Below are 22,459 nucleotides of genomic sequence, written 5' to 3' on the forward strand. Positions count from 1 at the left end.
TGTTGTACCAAAAACCACACAGCTGCTCTTTCCGTAGAAAGTTTGTGTTGTGTGTTTTTGTATTTGGGCTCATCTGATAGTTAGATGATAGACAACTTCATCCATTTAATTGCTGAAGATACTGATCAATATATTTATATATACTAGTTAGGTTAAATAAATACTGTTAATTGTACAAGTTAATGCTCTTCTTTAAATGGCACGCCTATCAAGTAGATTTCATTTTGGGTGATGAATTTTGGGAAAAAATGTTTGGAAACAAATGTTATCTGTTGCTTTTTTTTTTTTTTTTAACAAGTTGCTCCACATTGAAAAGCCATCATCTGTGGTTAGTGTGACACATTTGTCCGAGGTCTTGGACTTGGTCAGATGTTGAAAAGGTTCCCAGTCTTCACTTTATGCCCCGAAGCTGGATACCATGACAGCAGGCTGGAGCCATCACCACACCCTTAGCGCTTGGATCACGGCCCAGTAGATTTCCAATGTGCTTAGTTATATCGTTGCAAGCTTTTCGGGCAATTCACAGATCTGGCATTACTTTCCTCCGAAGTGCCAGTTGATCTCATTGGAAAGCTCTGACAAATCAATGTAGGTCAATTAGGATTTTATATTACTAGATACTGTGAATGCTTACAGAAGATCCAATCATTTTATGAAGATGTAAAGCCAAGGAATAATTTCTTGCATGTGGCTGCAATCCTCCCTATTTTCAACACTTTTTCAAGTGCGCATCAACGTCTACAAGCACGCACAAATACGCATGGAGTAGATTGAAAAGGAACACAGTAAATCAGAGCTGGTGCTCCAAGCCTCTGACTAGCAGGCTGCACACATGCATGCACTCCGCACTCTAACACAGTGTGTGGGCCGGGGCTTTAGAGGCATCGCCTCAGGTTGTCCGTTAGTTAGATTCAAGAAAATTTAATTGACCCCCAGCACACTCTAAATGCAGCAGCAAGCAGTTGGCAGACACACTAGCTAGTCATTTAATTAGCGAACCTACTCCACTGGGTTGAAATAGAGACACACTTAATTAGCAAAGGTTTGGTTTCTCTGTGTCTATTATAGTGACATTTAGAGATCTCTTTTCTGTGCAGACCTTTTTTTTTGTTCTTTTTTTCTGGTCACAACTTGATCAGTTTAGATTAATACTATAGTCACTAAAGCGTTTGGAAATCTGCACAGGATTTGCCTGTAATGTGTTGTGCATTAAGCAACCAATCAAACTTTTTTTAGAATTCACTCAAAGGGAAGATATTGATTCCCTAATTTTTTCTCTAAAATCTGTAGTTAGCAAAGTCAAACTTGTTTTCTAACAAGGGACATGCCAATTACCCTACCCAAGCTAACAAACCTGCTTCATGAATCATGTCTTACTGCTGAACAGCCGGGTACTTAATTGGCTCTCATCTCTTCACGCATCATTTGGTTGGGTTAACCCAGACCTTATTAAAATGTTGTTTTTCCATCATTTACAGACATAAAACAACTTCACTGCTTCATGTGAGAAACTTCAAACTTCATTAAGGGATTTTTTGTCCACTTAGTAGTTCCACAGCAGGCCGCACATACATACACAAATACATTTACATATCATCCCCTTATAGAACCCTTATGGTGCTTTAGCAGCTGTTAGCTTGACTGTGCCCTTGATGCACACACAAACAAATTTGACCATTATTCATATGTAAATATTGGTTCTGTTGATGCCTCTTACTGATACTTAACAGTTGAATGGTGATCAAGCTCCCTTTCAAAACCTGTAACCATTGTCACATCTATACGTTTCAGCGATTTAAAAGAGAATCACAAGCCACTTTTATCGACTAACTTCCTCCTGGCGTGACTGTAGAGAAATAAAGTCAATAGAACCGTTGTGTTGGAGCCCAGTGAAAACATTCACCAGAACCAGAACTCCATCTGTTACCTGGTTTCTAACGGAGCTCAGGTTGTGTTGTGTGTATTTTAATTGATAGGAAACACAGTGAAGCCTTTTTTAAAGCATTTGTGTGTCTTCTAGGTTTGTTCACCAGGTTTATCCCTATAGACAAATGAATTAAAACAAATGCTGTTTTCTTCTGTTATTCTGGCCTGTGTGTTATGGATCTGTAAACTGCAGGTGCAATTATTTCAGGCTTTTTGTGTTGTATTGCGAAAAATACAGAAACTGTGCTCTCTCCCCCCCCCCCATTCTCCACTCCCAGGTGCCTGTTTTCTGACTCTGCTTTGTAGTGTTCAGAAATAAAATCGAGATGGGAGGGCAAAGTCGGGGATGGGGATATGGCAAAGAGTCTAGGAAAGAAGTAAAAAAAAAAAAAAAAGAACAACACACACGCACATCAGTGGCGAAGCTCTGATGCTGCATCCCTGGCTCCAGCCCTTTGTAGTGCAATGAGCGGAGAGTTGGCTGGGGGCAGGGAGGGAGGGAGAGAGGAAAAGCCAAGGGGGGATAAAGCACTGAAAGAAGGAGGGAGGCTGAGCTGTATACCAGCAGCACGGAGGAAGCAGCAGTTACTCTCCCTTGGGCTTTGGGCTTTTATCTGTCAGTTGTATGGAAACCAATCTCTCAGGCCCTACAGCTCCAAAACATCTACACTACAGCTTAATGTGTGTGTGTGTGTGTGTGTGTGCGTGCGTATGAGACGTTCACATTCACAGACATTTCTTACAGTGAGAAGCCTGTAGTGACAGCATTGTGATGAGCTACACATACGTGCGCTCGGCCTGTGCATGTTTTACTATGCATACCCACATTCACAGTCTGCTCATGGGCACGTAATCACTTTGACTTGCTCACACACAGTATTTGACATGTGCCCCACCCAAGTGATGCTTCCATTTTGCCCTCCAGTGTGTTCACAGATAAACCTTGGACCACTGATCAACAAGCCCTAAAGACAGGATTAATGGGAGTGTGTGCTTGTGTGTGTGTGTGTGTGTATGTATGTGTGTGTGTGTGTACATTTGTGTGCATGCTCTCTAGTCCAATTCCAAATTAGTGTTGCTTACAGCTCCACACTGGCCTTTGAAGATGGGAGAATTGTTAATAGGTGTATTCCCTATTAAGCCCTACCCCTGCAGTTGGCCTCCACTTCCTCGCGTCTTTCCTTCCTCACTCTTGCCTTCACCTCCCCACAGTCTGTTCTGTCTTTCCTTCACTTCCTCTGTATTTCTGTGCCCATTTCTCCATGTGTTTCCCCTGAAAACATGCACGGGCGACTCTCAGTCTCTGTCTTTGGGCTGGTTATCACCAGTCGTCTGTCTGGATTTTATTCTCTGCCCCACTAAGAACAAAAGAGTCTCTTTAAAGGATAAGAGCCTCTTGGGGTAGTTTATGGCATCCCCAAGAGAGCCCGACAGAAGAGCTGGAGAGGCAGGCCCAATTAAATTGATGCCATATACATAGGGGGAGCGGGGGTTCCCAAGGTTGAACCATTTAAATAAGCTTTAACAGGGTGCAAAGAGGATTTGGGGGGCCAAGAAAGAGAAACAAAGTGATAGAGAGTGAGTGTAGTGTTGCCTGAGACTCACTCAACACATCAACAGCATGTACTGAAGTCCAAAAAGTCACAGGATTGCAAACGTTTTCTTGTTTTGTGTAAATCTGCTCAATCTTTATCCTCCTCTGTTCCCATAATTGAGAGGGGAGCAGGTTAAGTTATAAATCTGAAAAGAGTTTCAACGATAGGTCAGTTATTCTAATACATGCAACAGGAATCCACTCAAACAACCCTGTGTCGTTATAACAAATATATATTACAGGATTGTAATGACATTCTTACTCACAGTTTCAGCTTCCACTGAGGGCTAGTCATTCATGTGAACCACCCGTCTGTGGTTAGGAGGATTAACCCCAAGGTGATTGGATTTAAAAACTGGCCTAATGAGACAAAGGCTGCTGCTCTGTGATCAATGGACACAAGTTTGAGGGCATTTCTTGTGAGCTTAGTGTGTTACAACAAACAAAAGTTACATTTATATTCAGTGTTACTCACCAAAACATATAATGTGCATACGTGTGGTCTAGCAAACATGTTGAGTGTATTTTTCTCCAGTAAACATAGATGTAAATGATACTCTGTTTCTGTGCTTTTGTTAGCTTATTGTAGCACATTACCACCACCTGTAGATCAGTGGAATAGTGCATGAGCGATAAACAAACAGACCCATTCATAGAGAAACAGCCTCATATCGTGTGTAAGATTTAGTGGCATCTAGTGGTGAAGTTGCTGATTGCAACTAACTGAATACTGGTGCTGTTGGTATTTGACAACCTGGGAATGAGAACGGTTTGTGAAGCGTGGCGATTCAACGTCCACGAAAAGCCATGTACAGCATCTCTAGACAAAAAACGCTCATTCTAAGGTAACGAAAACTCAACGATTCCTATAGTCAGGTGATTATACACTAATGCAAACATACATATGAATATTATATTCCATTTCTGCCAATAGTTCCTTTCTAAATGTTACACACTGGACCTTTTAAGGGGCTCCCTTTGACTTGGCACTGAACAAAAACCACATTGTGGATATTCTACAAAGAGCTATGCTGACTTGCTTGGAGCTGTGGTTCATTAGTCATCCAAATGTATATTATATTGCTATTGTATGTGCACTCAACAGGCTACAACTACAAAATGATTCCACAGCTTGATAAATGAGGCAATGGGTTTATAATGTCGCTGTTTTGAAGATATATGGTTGTTTCCCGCTGGTCTGATCTGTTAGACAGATGGTGAATACACAGATGTATCTATGTTATATATTAATGCTGGGATTTCATTCATAGTTCTGAATCACGCTTAATTTAACACATTGCTTCCAAAAATATCCCATCTGACTTCCCGTCCGTGTGTTGGACATCCACGGGATAACTTAAATGTTGATTTTTCTCATCTTCTGGTATCTCTCATATTTATTTTTTCTATACTGCCAAGCCCAGTAAGGTATAGGGAGGTGTGAGTATACCGTGAGACTGTGTAGTAGTCTGTGTGTGTGGCTCTGTACTGGGGTATATGTGTCTGTGTACATTTCAGTGTTTGATTATGGGTCAGGGGAGGCCACAGGCCCACGGTGGCCTAGGCAGCCTCAGGCCTCTCAGATTTCAGAGCTGAGCATTCCTCGCTGGCTGCTACATAGCTGTGAAAACCGCAAAGCAGCTCCAACAACAAACACTCGAGGCACTGGGGGAAAGACAGCTAACCTGTGGCTAATCAACAACAGGAGGTTTCTCTCTCAACAGGATTTGTTCCCCATTTTTCAGAATTGCTGGCTTAATGGGAACAAAGTATTTCTCCTTTCCAGTGCCTATCTCTCCACTTATTTTCCTTCCTTTGTTGGTGTAGTGATTTGAAAGCACATGCTTCCTGCTGAGTAGTGGCAGCTCTGTTTGTGTGCGCTTGTTCGTGTTTATTTGACAGTTCTACATCTTGGACTTTCTCTTTTTTTTCCACTAAGAAGGGTGTGGAACAGTAGACTGTCTGGGCTTGGTTTTGCACTTTGTAAATAACTCAGTAGCAAAATATGCAGCTGTGTTTGAGTGTAATAATAACCAAACAAAAGTGTTTGTATAGCACGTTTGTGTTTGTCTCATGCCACCTTAAAATGAAAGGAACATACTCAGTCATAACAAGGACTGCTGACTCCATTTAGACAATCAGGATTAAAACCGAGCACTTTGCTAAAGTTCTGTTGAAGACAGATTCACAATTAGCAGTGTTTATATTTATGTCTGTGTTTATAGGCAGCATTGAAATTCATTCAGAAATTACATTTGATCCCTAATCTTCAAGAGTGTTAACAGAGCGGCCTAATTATGGCCCAGAGAGGACATTATAAGGAGATTTTGGCCTATAATTGCATCGGTTTGGGTAGGAATCTTTCAGTATCTCTTAAATAGAGCTATGGTGATTAGTCGATTAATCGATTAGTTAATGAACAGAAACAGTTGATCATTGTTTCAATAAATTTAAAAGCAATAATGGCTAAATATTTTCTGGATTCAGCTCAAATGTCAGAATTTGCTTCTCTTCTCTGTCTTACATTATAGTAACCTAAATATCTGTGTGTTTTGTACTGAACATAGTTTTGACCTTTTGTAGACCAAAGGATTAATGGATAATGAAAATAATCAGTAGTTAAGGCCCTACTTTTACTACATTTCTTTGCAAAAGCCATCCAGGAATAAGTTCTTCTGATGTTTAGGAGGCTACAATGTCTTGGAACTACTCTTTTCCCTTTAACTGTGGGAAACCAGTGAGACCGTGTTGAAAAGTGTAAAGGTGTAGCAATGGCGAGGCAGTAACCGTCTATAGTGAATCAGCTCCAGGTTAGCTGTGATGTGGTGCATTCTGGGTAACTGGGGTCCTCTGGAATGTATCTAACAAAAGGTGTGGACAGGCAGCAGGAAATAGCTGCAGCGTGGAACCAGGTAATTTAAGGCTTTGTGTGCAGTGGGGCGGTTTACAGTGAAACACCTGCCTACCTGCTGCCTCAACACAAACATTAGTTTTACTCCGTTTGTAGCTGCCTGTGTTTGGAAAGTGTGTGTGTGTGTGTCGGGGGAAAAGAGAAATGTTTAGCTGATGGGACCCGTGAGATCATCTGAATAAAGGTGTGTGTGTGTGTGTGTGTGTGTGTGTGTGTGTGTGTGTGTGTGTGTGTGTGTGTGTGTGTGTGTGTGTGTGTGTTTCAGGCAACTCTTAAAATGTTTTTCTGGGTCTCTGTAAGAGCGTGTTAATGCTGAGGTCACACCAGGACTCATTTTCTCCATGCCTTAATGTAGCGCTCCACTTCCTATTCACTTAACAATATAAATCAGGGACTATTAAAATGTTTCAGTCTGGAAGGTAAAGGGGGAAATTTAACATCACCTTGTGATTCGGGCTCATGAAAACCTTCATTTTGTGTTATGGCTGACCTCCAGATTTAGACAGGTGACGCATTTTCCTTGCCAACGTAGAGGCTGATGTAAATGACAGGAACATACTGTCTGGGTCTATGGGCTGGTTGTTTTGGCAGATAACCAGACTTATCATTCTCTATGGACTGGTAATAAAAAGGCTCCAGATGCACCTGTCTGTGCAGAGAAATCCATCAAAACTAATGCTAATGTCTGCCTCACTCTGGATCTACAATCAAGACAGTGGCTTGGAGCCTTTTCTGTCTCATTCAGTGAAGTCAGGTTGGGGGTGTTGTTAATTAGCTGTAGTTCACTTTACATTTACTTTATATCTTGGGTGTCATGCCATGATGTGTGATACATTATATATGATTGGTCTGTCAGGAGAAGAACAGGTGTAACTAATAACGTCAATGTCAGTAAGCCATTGAGCCAAGATACACAATACCGAGCCTCTGTCATTATCATTAGAATGGACTAACAACTTAGTTTTTAATTGTTTTTTGCATATTTATTTAGTTGGCAGTTTATTCAGCAGTACGATTAGATTCAGTGTTTGAACATCGGATTTTTCTCAGTATAATTTAAATCTCAGTAATGGGTGGTTTATGTTTAACGAGGAAGAGATGAACTGTTTCACTGCCCCATTTGACAGGCTCGTAAAGGGATACATGAATGCAGACTGTAAACAAGGTCGACACCATCACTTCCTTAACTCCTTAAATAGCTTGTGTCTTTGCCAAATCACATTACACTGGCTGAAATGAATCAAGTTTGATGGGCAAAGGGTTGATTTACATGACAGTGTAAACAGGGTAAAACATTTCTTTAAAATTCAGCTGTTGTAGTGGCACCTCTGAAAATGGTACGTCTATACATGATGAGTTAATTGATGAATATACATCAGTGTACGCAGTGTTGTTGTTTAAACAAATGGCCATACATGAGCTCAAAATTAAAGCCTCAATAAAATACAGAATAGAATTGTTTGGAAGAATATGTGCTAGGATATTCAAAGTTTAATATCCAGCTTCATTATACCCGGCATGCTAAATTAGAATGAATGACGTGCAGCCACAAAATGGCGCTGGTTTGACTGGATTCTTTACAAATATGAGGAAGTGAACATAAAAATACGTGAATTCTCTGACTATTTGGTAAGCTTGTGATAGTTTGTAGATTACTACAGGGAACCTACTTTTCCAATCACTCTTTTTTTTACCGATCCACAATTTTTTTACAGTTTTTGTAGATGTAATCCCACAGTGTTGATAACAAAGGTCTCTGCTCAGCAACACCTGAAACCAAAATCTACCTCTATAAAGGAATTCTGCCAATACTCTTCCAATACTTAACCTGATGGTTTTGGGCTATTGGATCTGAATCTTGAGCGTTCCTCCTGATGTAACCTCACTGTCTCTGCTTCCTTCTCTCTCTGTGTCCCTACAGAGGATTTTCAACTCGTTTGTGTACACCGAGAAGACATCAAACGGAGAGACAGAAGTGCAGCAGGTGAGTAACAAAGGCTTCTCCTTTCCTTTGTGTGTGTTTGTGTGTGTGTGTGTGCGTGCCTGCCTGTTTGTGCATGCATGTGTCATGGATGGTGTCTGTTCAGTGCTGAATTGAACACAACACAGGACCACAGACACACTCACACGTACACTTGCCATCAGAGGGAAAAAAGGGGGTTTATTAAAATTCTACGGCTGCTGTCTCATTGGCTTTGAAGTTCTCAGTCTGTTTTTCCACTTGTCTGTGCGCTGTCTCTCTCTCTCTCCCTCTGCTCACAGTGTGAGTGCAGCGTTGCAGTCAGAATAAGAAGGCTTGAAAGAGAAATTGGGAGATTTGTTTCATATGCCCTTGAAATCCACAAGTCAAAATTTTGTGTGTGCCATTTTGGTGCTAGGTTTAGGGAAACTATGCTCAGAATTGATGCTGTCCGGCGTCAAGTCAAACATGATTGCGCGCAGGCATTGTGGGTATTCACGTGTGTGTTTGCACTGTGTCGGGGATCTTGGAAGACTGACAGTAAACACCAGACTCGTAAACAGCCACCAGCAAGAACAGACAGGCTGATGTTTGTTTGCATTTCTCCAGTGACTGTGTTTCTGTGTGTGTACGCTAGTGTATCCGTCCGTGTCAATGTATGTGTGTGAAATACCTCTCACCTTGCCGTTATGTACTATTCCAGAGGTAGCTCAAATTGGCCTCGAAGCAGGTGAGTAAATGCGCATCACATGGGTTTGGTGTGTTAAGAAGCACCCAGAGCTCACTCATTCTTAGTCCTTGTTAGAGTAGTTGAACTATTTCACGTCCATGGCTAGCTCATAGAGTGCCCATACATTCTAGCTGCAACCTTGCTGAAGCAGACGCCGACTAATTCAGATGACAGCCTTGGCATAGTTGGCTCGCGTGTTCTGTCTGGGCAGAGGGGCTGTGTCCATGAGCCAAAGTTGAGGCTCAATTAGGAGTGGATCTGCAGAGGAAGAGAGGGCTGGGAGAGAGAGGGAAAGAGAGGGAGAGAGGGCAAGGGGCTGCAGAGAGGAGCCACCGGGCTGTCAGGCGAGTTTCTCCTCTGGAAATTCATTATTCAGAAAGACATGCAGACATCTGTCCCTCTCTAATGACACAAGCCTTCCCTCTCTGTGTCTGTTGTAAGGTCTGTTCCTGTCTTCTTTCAGTTCATTCTATGGATTTATTCTGCTTCTATTCTTACTCCTTGACATGTGTTGTCAGAGTGGATCTGCTGGCTGCCAATGTTTTCATGCTGGTCCACCATTCACGCATGCAGTGCTGTCTGTTAGTGATGGGTTGTTTTAACAAAGTAATACTTGACAGTCGCCCCTTGTACAGGTACTATAAAAAGTTCAAATCAGGCTTTATATAGCCAGTACAGTCCGTATTTAAATAACTAAATCGTATAAATTCTAAAAGTCAATATGAAGTTCTTGAACCAAAGTTTGTTGGCTATTAGCTCTAAGAATATACATGTGTGTTAAAATGTTTCTAGAAGTACTACTTTGGCTCATGTTCCTCAAATCACAGAATAAAAAATGTTAAAGCGTGCTCTGTGTTTAGCCCTGTTAGCAGCGTGTCTGACGACAATGGCCTTATCAGTGTGTCTGTTTGTCCACCAACAGCTTTTGAATAGATTGTGATGACATTTTGTACAAACATTGTTATGTGGACAAATCCTGATGAGATCTCCTGAGCTTTCATCTGGGGCCACCATGAAGTTGACATTTGTGGCCTCAGACAATTAGAGATACGCTGGCTTCCTACTGTAACAACAGGGCGTTTTTATTGTGCACTTAAAATAAGTGCAGGAGAAAGATACAGATCAGTAGCCTAGTGCACCACAAACCTTGGGAGACAAACCACAAGCCTCACTGCTCTGTGGCAGCTCTTTGGATAATGAATTGTAACACAAATACACATGTTCACTTGTATTGTAGACACACCCAGTTCAACTGAGTTTATTAAAACATGCATCCACATTAGGTGTTGACAGAGTGGTATGTAGTATCTGTTGAATCTACCACTGTAGCTGTGGTTGGGAGTGTTACGCAGTAGATGTAGCGTTCGCTCTGTGACATTTAAGAAACGGAAGAAAAAGGACAACCAGAAATGGTTTCATTCAAGTGAAAGATTACATTTTGATTACTTTAGTATTTCTTCAGGTCCACAGTGCTGACATGTTGTGTTCACAATTCTATTGGTTTACTGCATTTACTCTTGCATTCAGGACATCAGTTACAGCCATAAGACCACTAATACTTACAGCATGTCAGTGCAGTCATCTTTGCAATTTCCAGTCTTGCCACATCAATCTAAATACATGTCTGTTTTTCATAACATATACAGTTTTATTTAAACAAACAATCCCCTGCCTCAGCTTGACATCAAATAAACAATTTGTCATATTTGGCTGTTGTAATTCATCTTTTTGTAAGCCATTTTTGTTTAGTTCATTCCATGGAAATGACAACTTTTTCAAAACTGGTAAATTCCCCTCAGTATCTTACCTCCTGGTATCATCACAGTGTTCATGTATTTATAACAAATCTGTAAGCAGGAGGTTTTTCCATGTAAGACATTTCCTCACTTTATCAAATCATGCTGAATAGTTACATCACCACCGGTGGAGCAAACAAAGCCAGCAGTGTGGAAGTTCAACAAACCTTTTTGACATCATTGGAAGCAACATGTCCGCTTCTCACACCAATGAAAACGCTTTAATTCAATAACAAAATCAGTTTATGCAAGAAGAAGAAAGACATGTACTGTCAAGTTTCTACTGTGCCAGTCGCTTGTGCGCCTGCAGATTTTTAGTTCTGCAGAGCTCGACTAGTGTCGCTCTTATACTTATCCCTATTCTAACCTCATCCCTGCACTCCAAAGTAAGTCTTGGTCTTGCCATAAACACTAATGCCAGTGACTGGTGGTTGCAGGCTGACTGGCAAACCTCAAAACTCCCAGCACTAGATTTCAGGGTGCACCCGTTCCACTCACTCCAGTTCTGTGGCTGAATCAACCCCACTGGCTGCTGCAAACCCTAAAAAGCTGGTTGAATGGGTCATAGAGTGGAGAGAGGAGCCCTGTGTTTTAGAAGCGTGTGGTTAATCTGCAGAGCGCAGGTTTGCTTTGGCTGCACCGTGGCAGACTGTAACCTTAAGCTTTAACTTGCACGGCTCGAAGTTTCTGGTTTCTCTTAAGTCACTCTGTTAAAAGTCATGTCTTACTTTCTCCTTGTGTCTCTCTCTCTCCCCCTAGCTATGGAAACACTCCTCAGTTGAACACTGGCCCATTTTCCCCTTTTTAATACAAAGTCCACTGCAGCTAATTGCCATGCTGCACATGCATGGACTGTACTGTGTGTGGGGGAGTACAACGTTTGTGTGTTTAACTTTATGTCCGTGTGTGAGAGCGCACATTAGTGTCTTGGTGTGTGTGTGTGTGTTCCTTGTGGTGGAGTAGGGGTAATTGTGGGCTGTGCCTCAGGCCCCTGTTAAACCCCTAATAGGAATAGCGGCCGGCTGATTAGGTGTACAAGCGGTCAGTGGGTCGTGGTGCATTTCCCTGTTCCTGGCTTGAATCACAGCCCTTTAGCAGGCTCCGGTAATTATGGGATGTGAACAAAGGGGGTCCAGTTACTGTGGAAATAAGCCTTTTTCTGTATTCAACACGCCTGAGTAGGTAACTTACAATGGCTTTTGAAACTATTCAGATCACTGCCATTTTTCTATATTTTTCAGTGTTAATAGTGCCATCAGTGCTTACATAATACCTCATGATGAGAAGTTTTTGCAATTATGTTACAGTTTCTGTGGTTCTACCATTTCCGGTAGTGGTCATATTAAGCTGCAAAATGTAAACTAGAGCTGTCGAAACAAAGAAGCTGGATTCACAAAAGTATAGTCAGTTATATTATGGTGTAAACTTGGTGCGCACCACATCGACAGTTCTTAAATATTTCACACAATGTAGATGACAGTGTTATCCAAAAGTAACTGCAAGTGATTAGTTCTTTAACCGATCTCAAGTAAACCAGTGGATCATGTGACAGCTTTTAAATTAAGAGGATAATCTGTAACAGATTACATGCGTGCGATGTTTCAGATTAAGTGGAAGCGAGTTCCTCACAATTCCCCATAACATCCTTTCAGTGCCCTTTGAAAAAAGAAAGCAAGAACAGGAACCTGTTGTGAAGAGCTGCTGGTGCTTTGGTTATTAATGTCGCCCAGGAGGCTACTGGCGAGCTGGTTATTAGTTTCCCCAAAGGAGCTGGAACCCCATTTTGAAAGAGCACTGTGAGATGTGTACTCAACCAGAACCCAGTCCTTCACAAGAAGAAAGACAAAGTATAATGTATGCATGTCCCGGGACCTGCATTAAGGGCCCCAGTAAACACTGACTGAATTAGCCTTTTGCCTTTGTTTAGAAACACCATTTTCTCCTTCCTGCTTCCTTGTTTTCATGCATTTTAAAGGTAAATTACACCATAAAACAAAACTCCCAAACTCACTTGACATTTGTAGGGACCTTACATAAGATTTATCTCTTTTAAAATGAAATTATGTTGTTTTTTTTCTAACCAGGACAAATAGGTAGATAGTGTATTTAAAATGTGGATAAGAAATTATACATAAAGGCACAATAGCAAGTGGTAGAATCAGTTTCATTCATGTAAGAGCTGCAATGTTATAAGCTAAAAACTGTTTGATGCACTTGTTCTTTCCCACAAATATTTACAATACTTCTGCTCCCAGCTTTCACTTTACATTGGCCCTGTGTTGTATTTTAAGGTGTTTTTTTCTTATCATATGATGAAGGATGTGCTGTGTGGAAATGGAGAGTGTTTTTGTTCTCCAGCCTCAGGCATACATCATTCAGCTCTGCTGTTAACAGTGATGGATTTCACACTTAGTGCAGCCTGGGTTCTGGGCATCTTTGATATTGCTCAGCTCCATTTGTGAGTGTTGAATTGTGTTTGTGTACGTTTATGCGTGTATGTTGGATGTTCAGGAGAGTGTGTGTGGAAACGTTTGCTCACAGTTTACCTTGACACCTGTCTATTTAAAGTTTATAGTCACACTTCTAACCAGGGTTTCCAGATTTCTGATTTTTGAGGAAAATGTAATTGTGGATGAAGTTAAGGTGTAGGTTGAGTTACATTTCTGGCATTCTGCGGTCAGAGATGAGTGCTTTGCCTGCCCCAATATACAATTCTAGTGTTCCCTTAAGATTCATCATGTCATTATTGCCAAATTTAGAAGTTAGCTATTTATATTATAAATAAAACATAGACAGACAAGAAGGCTGAGGTCACAGTGAAAGGAAGCTTGTTTTAGAACAACAATGTAGAAAAAAGAGAGGAGGATACACTTGAGAAGTAAGAAGCTAAGACAATAAGAAGAATTATGAGAATGCTTACTCAATATAAATATAAACAAGTGGAAAACAAGATACAGTGAAGACAAAAGACAGAAAAGGCTTTTATGTTAGAGAGAAGAGCTGATCTAGGTCAGTTTCTTTATTCTGCTGTATCTATATGCATATAGCAAACTACAGTGCGCAAACAGGGGAGGGGGACAGAACAAACAGAAAAAAGGCCATCATTTTAAAGAGCTTCCTAAATTGGCTGCAATATTTACCCCCAAAAAAACACACCAAAGTAGGAAGCTGTATATTCAATGTGCAACACCTTGCAACCACAGTCAACAGAACCCAATTTGGAATCAGTACTTTTATGTTTTATCTTTACTTTTGTGTGTGCGCATATTTGTGTAGATCCTTGATGTGAATCTTTACGTCAAGCGTTAGTTTGGCAGGTTTTAAGCAGACTGAAGTCTAGATAACATCTCGTCTGGCCTAGAAAGTAAAGATTTTCTTGATCAGTCTTGCATATGTAAGCAAGGAAGTAAGAAAGAAATCTAGGTGTCACCACTAATCATTGTCTGTGTTTGTGTTTCCCAGCTGGCCAAAAAGATTCGTGAGAAGTTTAACCGCTACCTGGATGTGGTGAACAGGAACAAACAGGTGGTTGAGGCCTCCTACACCGCTCACCTCACCTCTCCACTCACTGCGATACAGGACTGCTGCTCCATACCTGCATCTATGATGGAGTGAGTAACTTTCATGCACGCACACACACACACACACAGACACACAAAGACACACTTTTCTCTTTGTTTGTCTCTCTCATAACACTCGCACACAAATCTCTGCAGGAGGGTCATTCTCTGTCTGTAAACCCATGTCCCACTGTTAGCACCTGCACTCAGCTCTCTATACATTGCTTTATGCTTCAGCTACGCACATGCAAATCTCCATCTCGCCTTTGTTTTAACATGTTTTGATCACCATTGGATTACATCACGTAATTTACAGCCTTCAGCACTTCTGGCACGCTCTGATATCTGGCAGCGTTTTTAAAACTCTTACCTTTTATTTCAGAACCTATTCAAGCAGTCAGTAGTTGTGCCAGTTGTTGCTTTGCTGCAGTGTACCCTGACATTAAAAGTTTTATGGTTCTTGGAGCGCAGGAAAGTAGTAATGAAGTTTTTTGAACCCTGGAGATTTGATGGCTTTGTTGGCAACCACTTATATTCACTAGATTTTTTATTTCATCAAGAAATTTCTAAACTTCCAAACCTTTTGCAAGAAAAAATGCCGATGTTATGAATGACTATATGACACAAAATTTGATTTCAGGATATTATCTTCATTGTGTTCCTCATAAATTTAGTTTGGGCACCAAAATAAGCCACAGGGCTTTGTCAAAAGGATGCTGCATGACAAATGTTTGAGTTTAAAATTGCCCCATCCTGTAGACCCAGCTTTTCAGCCAATCGCCGACTCCAGCAGGTGAAAAAAACACCATTCAAAGCAGAGCCCAAAGAGAGGGAGAGCTGCTTTCAGTTCTAATCTACAGAGCAGCAGCTGTCTCTACCCCTCATCCCCTCTCTCTCCATTTCTGCCTATCTCTCTCCCCTTTATCAGCCGATGTAACCAGTTATTGCTCTCTGAAGTTTTTCGCGCTGCAGACTTCACAGGCTGCAAGGTCACCTGTCTTTTCTGCAGTCGTGCAGAGAGGGAGGCCGCCTGGCTCAGGGCCACTGGCCACCTGTAGCCGAATCATGCACATGACATACTGTACATGCATTCAACAGTTGTTCACACGCTAACATGTTGTATTTATGTCCTGACATGTGTGGTGTAAACCCAGGTCTAAAACCATGGATTTACAGCTTTGAGAGACAGTCTGACGCAGAACTTGCTGAGAAAAAGATTATATAAGGCCTGGATGGGAAGGATGGAATGATGCAGAGGGAGTCACATGGGTGGTTGTGGGGGGGATGGACATACCAAACTGAAGCTGAGTCTGACAGATCCCTGAACTTCAAAGGATCTTCCTCAGGGGAGGAAAAAGGCACAGAGCTCTCCTGCTTTTATTTTTTTTTGGGTTTGTGCAAGATCGTGACATACTTTTCAGGAGCAGTGCGTAGAATAATTTAGCTCTTCTTCCCGAGCACCCTGTATCGTGGAAGCTAGCTAAAGAACCAGGCACCTCGTAGGTTAGGTTAAGCTTTAGTTTATTCCTACTGTATGTTGTTGCCAAACTTAGTTTGTCCACCAGAGAGGCCTGAAAATGTCCTGCTCTGCCATGTCAAAAATGCTTGTGATGTCAAATACGAGAAATGGTTTTCTAATGACAAATACGCAAACATTATTAGCACATAGGTCGAGTTCAAATACAATACAGCAGTGATCAACCTTAGCTTAAGAAAATGGATAAAAGTGGTGTCCTGGGGGCCTAGTAGTTAAGATGCCGACCGTGTCATATCTGTGACTATGTCCTTGATTTGTGTTCAGTCAAAGAATTTTCTTGCATGTAAAGTGTCTCACTGAATAAAGGTGTAAAATACAGATGAATTATTTATTTTATTTTTTTCAGAAAAGAGTAAAAGAAACTAAAAACTAATCTCATGTTCCTGGGGGAATAAGATCTATCCTTAAATCAGGACAGGACTTCAGCTCCCTGTAGTCCACTTCACTAGTGTCCTTCATTAGTCTCAGCCATCAGCTGCTTCTGGGTTAGTCAACTCAGTCAGGTCAGCCAGTTTAGAGGGGGGATCAGGTGGTTCACAGGGTGTCCATGTCTGTTAGCCATCAAGCTAGCAGGCTATCATTTCACCAGGAGGCCACTGAGGGCAGTGCTTAGCGCCCAGTGGTATGCTTTAATCACTGACGGTCTCAACGACAGACGGTACCTGAAAATAGAGAATGTATGTGACTCATACAGTTGGTGTGTGCATGTGTGGTTGTATGTTTGTATTTTTAACATGCAATCTCCAGGTGCTCATATCAACAGTTCCACTGCTATGCAGTTGTAAAAGTGAGAAGTGTGCTTGGGAGCAGCCCAAAGGGTATTTAACGGTCTCATTTCACCAGTAGTTCTACAAGAGATAAGCTGTAAATGGACTGGGCAAGGAAAATGCTATTCATACGATCCAGAGTACGATCCAAACAACTGTCTCACTACAATAGAATAGGAGAAATGTATAGGGAAGGTAGAGGCAAACAAAATATGGCAAGGTGTCCCTAATCATGGCTGGGCCACTCTAACTGCTTGCACAGACAAATGTTAAAATTTAAAGGTCCAGTGTGCAACATTTAGGAGGATCTATTGGTAGAAATTGAATACATTGAATGCATAACTATGTTTTTATTATTGTATAACGACCTGATAAAGAAATCGTTGTGTTTTTGTTACCTTGGAATGAGCAGTTTTTATGCTTTTTCTTCTAAGACATTACTATATTGATTACTGTACCTAGAACAATTTGAAGAAATACTTTCAATACCATAAACAAAAGATATGCAACCTTAATGTTTGAATGGATTTTCTTTTAACAGGAAGATCTAAAAAAGAAAGTAGTAATCTAACCTTTTCCAATCCATGCCAAGTGTTTTGCTTCTGGCCTTCATTGTAATATATAATATAGTATAGAAAGCTTCAGAGAGCCTTTAGAAAGTTTCGTAAAGCTTTCTGAAACTACAGTATATCTTTTAAAACAGATATATGATGTAATACTGATTATATTAATTTGCTGGTTTCTCAATTAAAAGTATTCTTTGCATGTCGCACACCTTTTTCTTGCTGTGTCTACAACTATGACAGTCGCCAGCATTTTACAGCCATCTGGGTTGAACAGAACATCAGATGCCTAACTCCAGTGAGCGCAGGATTGCTATACAATATGTAGTAATATCATACGAGAGATGATATTGCAAAATTTCCAATCCATCACTCATAAATTAAACCTAAAGATTAAAGACACCATAGTGTTAATACAGAGAGCTCCTGTTTCTAAAGGAGAATTCTCACTATCTGAGCTATTGGCAGATTTACAGTCCAGATCAAGAGTATATGTGGCACCAATGAGAAGCTTCTCTGAGTCAGAGCTTCAGATCAAGCTGATGTTCTGGTTGCTCATTCAGCACGATGATGATACCTCTCTTTCCACATTAGAGAAGGGCATGGATGAATACCAAGCAGGTTGTGGAGGGGGGGTTTGTTTAAGTGACCTGAACAGGTGTAAATCTTGGGCCACTATCAGAAAGTTGTTTGTCTCTCCACATACCTCTTTTAATGTCAACCTCTTCCTCTTTCCTTCTTTGTTACTCCGTCCTTGCCTCCCTTAAACTCCTGTGTTCTTTCTCTGCTTCCATTTATTTATTCTTCCTTCCAGCCTTCCTTCTGTTTTCCCTCCTTGATATACTCCCTTCCTTCCAATGCTTGCCTTTCTTATTTCCTTCCTCCCCCTCCTCTGTTGATATTCAAGGACAGATTAAGCAGTGAGGAGGTCTTTGGGTCTCCACTATTTGGCCTGTTTCCAGCACTTGAATACCCATTCAGACTCCAGTTGCAGTCATCGTCCAGTATCTCAGTTGGGTGATCAAATAAAAGGTGAAATGAAAGTCAGATCCAAAATGTAAAGTTTTAGTCAAATCATAGTAATAGGATTTATTCAGCTAATGAGTTACTTAACCAAAAAATACATCATCTAAATGTTTTCTTCTGTATTATTGTCTCTCAGCACATGCATGCAGTATTATGCTTATTAAAGACCAAAGCATAAATGGGAATATTATTGGTATGCCAGAGATGTGACATCATTTCCAGCATGAGTAATGCAGTACATAGCCCATAATCTATAAAATAAAATAAAAAAGGGTTTGTACTTCACAAATGCCATAAAAAGCAATTACTGGAGAAGGAGACTAATGGTCTACCATAGTTAGAGTAAAGAGTCCCATTTCCCCATCATTAGAGATCTGCAACCCATGTTGGGTGAACACAATCCACATTCAGTCAAACCTAAAATCCTTCAGCAATGGACTTTACTCTTCATCTTTTAGAATGTGCTAGACAGTATACAAAACATATTAAGTGATAAACATTTAAGCCTCAGCAGCAGCCTGAACATTTCAGCTGCGGCCCGTCATCTGCCCTCACGTGCATTGCATTCTGCGCACAGCGAGCGAAAACACACTTCCAATAAAGGTGAAGCCTTTGAAGTTTTTACTGGAAGCAAATGTGAACCAGTGAAACAGCATTGGACAACTAATTCAATTATTACAAAAAAAGCTGAGATACTGAAAACAGGAGTCAGACCGAAGGTATTGTAAAAATAAATTAGCACTGAAAAAAAGAAACTGGATTAACTATTAAGTATAGCCTAATGCTAACTCTCAAATTAGTTAGTAGGAACAACATTATGGTTGTACAATACTGATTAATATAGGTTAGTAAACATATACACAAGAGTAAAAGTTCAAAAAGTAAAAGAGTTATACCGTTATTGTTATGTTCTATTAGCAACATATTAGCAACATACAGCTGATATAATGGCTAACTTGGTTAGGGTTCCCTAAATCAACAAACTACAAATCTACAATCACAAAACCAGCTGTAATACAAACAGTACATACAGATAACGCTCCAGCAAGGACATTTAGGGAGTAGATCAAATATGCTTTGTCAATATTTGCTTGGTCATAAATCTGACAAAATGGTGGCTGTAGCAATGTCAGTTAAACCACTGTGGAACTGGTTGCTACTAGCGACAAAATGTTCAACTGAGTTAAAGTTGATACAACCAGAGGAGCTCATTCGCCGGGGCATCCCACAGCTAAAAGCCCCTCAAAACACTCTTTACTTATTTTTTGCGTTGTGGTGTGTACGTCTGACCACAAGGATCGCCCTCAAGTTAGCCAGGGCTGAGGGGCCCACTGTCAGAAGTCCCTCGGCTCCTGCCACATTTACCCCAGTCTGTAATCAAGCCTTAATGATACCCCCACCCCAGTCCTAGTTGATCCTCCCTTAGCCTGAATAATGGTCAACACAGCAGCGTGTGTGGTAGGGCTTATTTAAAATTTTTGTAAATATTTCTGGGGCTTTTATTGCCTTTTAATTGATAGTGACAGCTGAAGATAGACAGGAAAGGGGGCCAGAAAGAGAGGGGATGACACGCAGCAAAGGACCGCAGATCGGATTCGAACCCTGGGCCACTGCAGCAAGGACTCAGCCTTGATACGTGGGGCGCCAGCCAGGGCTTATTATTTTGACAGATATTGCAATTGTGATATGATTCATGATGGAGGAGTTATCATTTTAGCATCATAAATGTAACATTCACAGAAAAAACAATATTAAAATGACAACAATGACAAACATAAAATACTGGCAATGGTAACAAGTTTCTTCACAGACATTATTTCAGCTACTATTGTGGTGTTTCTGTAGGCAGTATTTCACACTTTCTTACTTTTCCTGACTGAGTCATGAATTGATTATGTATAGCTGTACTGTCTAATGCAATTCGGTGCAGTAGCCTTGCAATAAAACCTTTAGTTAGGGGTGGCAGTATTTCAGATTGAAAGCTATTGCTAACATTTTGCCCACTCCTATTTACACACCAGGGAGGCCAGCATATTAGATCCACCTCTCAGTTTAAAGCAGTCAATCAGGATCAAAATCCACTAGAGCTTTTTTTTCCTCCTGTGTGCTGCACACCAAAAAAGGATTCTGAAATCCACTGCATATTGATATCACAATCAAATCTGTTTGGATAGAGCTTTCTTTAAGCACTCTCCATTCCCCCGCTAGCATGTTGCCCGCTGTACCGCTGCTATTCACCCAGGGATTGCAAACACATTAGAAAAGGGTATTACTCTTGACGTTGGAGCTTGCACAACAGCAAGCCTCTTCAAGGTAATTGTACTCACTGGGCTTTTTGAATGGCACATGATTGCCTCCTCTGTGGATATACATGGTTCCTGCAGCAGGGTACAGCTTAATATAATGGATTTTCTTTTCTTTTCTTTTTAAACAGTGGATGTCTAGTAACTGCTGAACACGGCAGGTGCTGCCTTATTTAGAGGTGTCTGTTTAACTTTGTGTTATAAGACACTGAGCATCATGTCTTTTCTCCAGTGTCTTACTGAAAAGACCCCATTTGGTTCTTCAGAACTGATGCACTGTATATATTTCAGTTTCATTCTGTGCAAAAAGCAAAGAAAAAATATCAGGTTTCATTTGGAATTCAAGGAACCATTAATAAATTGTAGTTTGAATCTCTCTCAAGGACACTCACAGGCCCATTAGTGGAGCTGTTGAATTGTCTTCAGGATCATTTCTAATTACTGCGTAGAGAACAATCCCTTTTGGGAGGTATGGTAATCAAGCACGCATTCCCGCAATACATTATTAATATGCATATTCAGTGGACGAATTATTTAAAGCACCATGCATTCATGGGTAAGATTAAGTTTTACACACTTATTCTTTATATTCTGTAAATCAAATCAAGCTTATGTTGTTGTTTGTGCTTCTGTCTGGTGAGTCCAGCTTTCTTTTTGCCCTCATTAAGATTTCTGATCAGAATTGAAGGCCCTGCTCTCTTTTTCTTTCTCGCTCGCTCTCATATGTGTTTTTTTTTTTTTTTTTGATGTGGAATTCAAAGCGGCTGCAAATGTATTTTTTATCTGGCACACATTTTGCTGAGCACCCTGCCCACCCCTTCTATGCAAAGTGGGTTGAAGGAGAATGGTAATGACTTTGGCCTTATGGGACTCTAATTGAGTGAAGTTCAAACGTAGCCAGTACATCACAGCACCTGTCAATCAAACCGTGCCAGTGCCACGTCTGCAAGCAGAGGGAGCCAAAGAGTGTGTAGCGTACGTGTGTGTGTGTGTTGTGTGCACATGTGTCTCTGTGTGTTGCTAAGCCAGGAGGAAGGGGGGGTCTAGTTGGAGGGATGGTAGGATCAAAGCACCCAGGCTTGGTGCAGTGCAGAACGGGCTGCTCCTCTGCATACCTCCCCTTTTGTCAGCTCTTAACTCCAGAGATATTGGCTCTGGAAACCAGGCTTTACCATCAACACACACACACACACACACACACAAATGTATTATTATTTTTTAAATAGTACTGGTTATGCTGTTAACACTATAACAAATGACTTAAAAAGGATATGTGTGAAGATGTTTGTAGAAAAGCCACGTGTTTAAGATGTGCTGATTGCAACACATGTCTCTTTTTTTTTACACCTCTTTAACACATTGGGGTGTGTGTATGCTCAAGGACACACACTGCATTACAGGCCCACATCTTTTACACCACCAGCAGAGCTCCTCGTAGGGCCCAGTTACAGTGTAAGCAGTGTAACTGCTGGGAATTGTGAATAGCATGACATTTTTAAACATAAAACATTTGTTCATCATGTGCTCACTCAGATCACAGATAAAGGCAATATTGCTCTAACCTGACTGCGCCGGGTGTTTTTTTTTTTTTTACCAGAAGCATCTGTTGGAAACAGTTTGGGAAAGGGCAGACAGGTGATGAGATGACAGCTAAACTTCAACCTGTCAGATCAACGAATCATAACGTAGTCAAACTCTTAACGACGTCAGTTGGAAAAAGACTGAAAACATTTTTTATCTCGAGAAAAGCCTTCAGTGTCAATCTTTGCTCTTCTTTCAATGAAGA

The 22,459-nt window shown here is 40.9% G+C and overlaps 1 protein-coding gene across 2 annotated transcripts in view; it reads left to right on the plus strand.

Annotated features, from left to right (window-relative positions):
• The window catches only part of cachd1 (cache domain containing 1), a 92,015-nt gene that overhangs the window by 31,032 nt on the left and 38,524 nt on the right, over positions 1–22,459 (plus strand). For both annotated transcript variants that reach the window (XM_035653831.1, XM_035653829.1), the window contains 2 exons: positions 8,353–8,415; positions 14,380–14,528. In XM_035653831.1, the coding sequence (XP_035509724.1) occupies positions 14,521–14,528 (8 nt within the window). In that variant the 5' untranslated portion in view covers positions 8,353–8,415; positions 14,380–14,520. The remainder of the gene's footprint in view (positions 1–8,352; positions 8,416–14,379; positions 14,529–22,459) is intronic.

The sequence above is a fragment of the Morone saxatilis genome, unplaced genomic scaffold (genome assembly GCF_004916995.1).
Source record: "Morone saxatilis isolate NCDOM2014 unplaced genomic scaffold, NCSU_SB_2.0 Contig12, whole genome shotgun sequence".
Lineage (NCBI taxonomy): Eukaryota > Metazoa > Chordata > Actinopteri > Moronidae > Morone > Morone saxatilis.